General features: G+C 33.7%; 1 protein-coding gene across 1 annotated transcript in view; it reads left to right on the forward strand.

The window, feature by feature from the left end:
• The window catches only part of rsad2 (radical S-adenosyl methionine domain containing 2), a 9690-nt gene that overhangs the window by 2738 nt on the left and 5202 nt on the right, over nucleotides 1-1750 (forward strand). Inside the window, exon 2 of the mRNA XM_015374649.1 lies at nucleotides 212-373. Within this exon, the coding sequence (XP_015230135.1) occupies nucleotides 212-373 (162 nt within the window). The remainder of the gene's footprint in view (nucleotides 1-211; nucleotides 374-1750) is intronic.

The raw sequence follows: 1750 nt of genomic DNA on the forward strand, positions 1-1750 counted from the left end.
TATCTACATTATGATCCAAAATTCTGAGATTAAAGTCAGAATTCTAACTTTTTGCCCATACTAAACTGAAAAAAAATTTAAAAATCAGTTAACTTTTTTTTATTCTTTAAGCGGCCCTAATCCTCTTCCGTATGTGTGTTTTTTTTTTTTTTTTTTATAGATATCAAAATTACTAAAGGTTTGGTTTCTCTGTGTTTTTATTTATTTTTAGGCATGGAAAAGATTAACTTCTCAGGAGGGGAACCATTTTTGCATGAAAGGGGAGATTTCCTGGGGAAAATGGTTCAGTTCTGCAAAGTGGAGCTGCAGCTCCCCAGTGTCAGCATAGTCAGCAACGGAAGCATGATCAGAGAAAACTGGTTTCAGAAATACGGTAAGAACCGATTTTTATTTATTTTTAAATAACTAAATGTTTGAGTAAATACATTTATGAAAAATTATATTTAAAAAATGATGGTGCGGTATCTTTGCTGCCACCTCCTGGTTCAGAGCAGAACTGCTTGTTCCAGAGGTGGTTAAAAAAAACATGAGAACAACAAGGGGGAGCAACGATTGGCTGGGGGAGGGGGGTGTGGCTTTAATTTATTTTAGATAAATTAAATGTGTATGTAAACAATGATTGAGCAACTTAACGTTGATAAACAAGCTTCAAAAACACAGTATTGAACATTTTCCTGAACATGAGGTCATATAAACATCATGTACACAAAGGCAACATAACGACGGCTTGTTTTTGTTCATTTAACTTGCCTCTTTTACAGTTTCAGGATTCCGACTGTACAGGTAAAAATAAGTTTATTCATCCAGTTATAATCAAATTAAATCAAACAAGTTAATATTTAAAATTTCTCATATTAAATAGAATCTAAACAATCCAAGAAGCAATAATGTTGCATCAACGAGATACACTTAGATATTTCCAACCGACGCAAGTTGGTTTAATTAATGGTCAAAGTATGTTGATCTTGAGTTTTAAGGATTCTTGCCTTTTTTCAAACATCCCGCCCGAACACAGCAACTCTTCATGTTCAGACTTTGCATTTCCTTTAAGCTACAGCCTGAACCAGAAGATAAAAGGAAATAAACACTTGTTCAATAAATGGAAATACATTTTCCACACCATGATCTACACAATATTCTATTTAACACATCTACCAATTGTTTTAAATTAACTAAAGATGCTTGATTTCCTTTTTTTAGTGTATCTGACAGCCAGTTGGATCTAAAACTGAATAGGAGTTTTTATTAACTAATGCAGAAAAATCTAGATAGACATAAATAAACTACGGCAATGTATTTCTGTGAGTAGTAGGAATCTATTTCTGTTAGATTTATATTTTTTTCTACTTGATTGCTGAAGCAAACCATGTTTTTAAAGACAGTCTAAGTTTTTAAAAGTTCCTCCGATAGCTTATTGGCTTCATTTATCGATGTCATGCACTAGTAATGTGGGAATACATTGATTTTGCAATATATTGTGATTTTCGTCGTATTGATTTTTTAAAAAGAAAACAATTTTACCTACAACAATGAGCGAAAAAGGGCCACCTCTGCACAGCCACTCTGGCAGATACAGTAGTAGCCGTTCAAAACTTTCCCACTTTTCTTGATGGGCCCTCGGCTGGTCTCCTTCAATTCCTTTTTAAACATCAATCTTTCTACTAAAACTATCATGAAACGAGGACAGATGCACCCAGCATTCAGGAGAGACAGTCAGTAGGAAAGTTCAAAACGTTTATTAAAGGAATAG

Source organism: Cyprinodon variegatus, unplaced genomic scaffold, assembly GCF_000732505.1.
Source record: "Cyprinodon variegatus isolate N-32 unplaced genomic scaffold, C_variegatus-1.0 Scaffold107, whole genome shotgun sequence".
Lineage (NCBI taxonomy): Eukaryota > Metazoa > Chordata > Actinopteri > Cyprinodontiformes > Cyprinodontidae > Cyprinodon > Cyprinodon variegatus.